General features: G+C 74.1%; 1 protein-coding gene across 1 annotated transcript in view; it reads right to left on the bottom strand.

Moving 5' to 3' along the window:
- Positions 1-907: 907 nt before the first annotated feature.
- EMIHUDRAFT_110596 (hypothetical protein) overlaps positions 908-1,963 on the bottom strand; it is a gene marked incomplete at both ends in the record, with an annotated part of 3,256 nt that continues 2,200 nt past the window's right edge. Inside the window, one exon of the mRNA XM_005788213.1 lies at positions 908-1,915. Coding sequence (XP_005788270.1) covers positions 908-1,915 — 1,008 coding nt within the window. The remainder of the gene's footprint in view (positions 1,916-1,963) is intronic.

Here is a 1,963-nt window from a genome sequence, read left to right on the forward strand (position 1 = left end):
CGTCACCACCGCCGTCACCACCACCTCCACTGCCTCCTCCGCCCTCAGCGCCACCCTCGCCACCCCCACCGTCGGTGCCACCGCCATCACAGCCAGAGTGTGCCGGCCCTAACAGTGGTTCATGGTACTTGGGCAATGCCGGTGACAGCTGCGTCCAAGTCTGCGACGCTCAAACAGCGCAGAGCGGGCCGAGACTCGTAACGACGAACGACGACTTATTCGCGCGGCGCTTTGAGTTAGATACCGTAGAAAAGGTGAACTCACTGTATCGCCAGGCAGACGGGAAAGATTGCTCGGATAGCTCAGTAGTCGGCAGCAGCTTCAACAAGTATGCCCCTGCCGTGAATGGCGACAACGACTTCTGCATAGCAGTGAACAGTGCGGGTCAAACACTAGAGGACGTCGACATCACGCAGTCATCTACAAACCGGCGCAGATTCTGTTGGTGCTTTTGCTACATGCCTCCACGGTCCCCGCCACCGCCACCGCCATCACCGCCGCCGTCGCCTCCGCCACCCTCGCCGCCTCCGCCCTCGCCGCCGCCGTCGCCACCGCCGTCCTCGCCAACTCCGCCACGTTCGCCACCGTTCTGCCCGACCGGCATCGTCTTAGACCACAACGACGCAGACCCAGCATCGACCAAGACCAGCTTGGGCTCGCACGATTCACCATATGAGGTGTACGAGTACGTCGGCGGGCAGTACGTCATCACAGCGACGCAGAGGCACACCTGGCTCCCTTTCACTGGTGGATCGGACGCTCCAGTTGGGACCCTCTACCTGTGCACGGTAAGTGCCCACGGCGGCTGGGGCGTGCATCAAGCCCACTGCTGCGACTGCACCGCGAGTGATCCTCTGAGCGCCTCTCGAACCAGCATGTACGGTCCGTCTGGCGGCTACACCTGCTACTATGACTGCACCGAGTGCACCGAAGCCATGTCGCCGCCCCCGCCGCTCTCACCATCGCCTTCACCGCCTCCGCCCTCGCCGCCGCCCCCGAGCCCGCCGCCTCCCTCGCCGCCGCCCTCGCCGCCTCCGCCAAGCCCGCCACCGAGCCCTCCCCCGCCCTCGCCGCCGCCGCCGTCGCCACCGCCCTCTCCGCCGCCGCCCTCTCCGCCGCCCTCGCCGCCGCCGCCGTCCCCGCCGCCCTCGCCGCCTCCGCCCTCTCCGCCCGCACACCACAACGCACCGCCGCCCTCGCCGCCGCCGCCCTCGCCGCCTCCACCGTCGCCGCCGCCCTCGCCACCGCCGCCCTCGCCGCCGCCGCCGTCGCCACCGCCCTCTCCGCCGCCGCCCTCGCCGCCGCCCTCGCCGCCTCCGCCAAGCCCGCCACCGAGCCCTCCCCCGCCCTCGCCGCCTCCGCCCTCTCCGCCCGCACACCACAACGCACCGCCGCCCTCGCCGCCGCCGCCCTCGCCGCCCCCACCGTCGCCGCCGCCCTCGCCACCGCCGCCCTCGCCGCCGCCGCCGTCGCCACCGCCCTCTCCGCCGCCGCCCTCGCCGCCGCCCTCGCCGCCGCCGCCGTCGCCACCGCCCTCTCCACCGCCGCCCTCGCCGCCGCCCTCGCCGCCGCCGCCGTCCCCGCCGCCGCCGTCCCCACCGCCCTCGCCGCCTCCGCCCTCGCCGCCCGCACACCACAACGCACCGCCGCCCTCGCCTCCGCCGCCCTCGCCGCCCCCACCGTCGCCGCCGCCCTCGCCACCGCCGCCCTCGCCGCCCCCACCGTCGCCGCCGCCCTCGCCACCGCCTCCGTCGCCTCCGCCTCCGTCGGCACCGCCCTCGCCGCCTCCGCCCTCGCCGCAACCCTCGCCGCCGACGCCGAGCCCGCCGCCGCCATCGCCGCCGCCCTCGCCGCCTCCGCCAAGCCCGCCACCGAGCTCTCCCCCGCCGTCATCGCCGACGCCGACAACACCGGCCTATCAGCAGCCGCCCTCGCCGCCGGCCTCGCCGACGCCGACGACGAC

This window comes from Emiliania huxleyi, assembly GCF_000372725.1.
Source record: "Emiliania huxleyi CCMP1516 chromosome Unknown EMIHUscaffold_137, whole genome shotgun sequence".
Taxonomy (NCBI): Eukaryota; Haptophyta; order Isochrysidales; family Noelaerhabdaceae; genus Emiliania; species Emiliania huxleyi.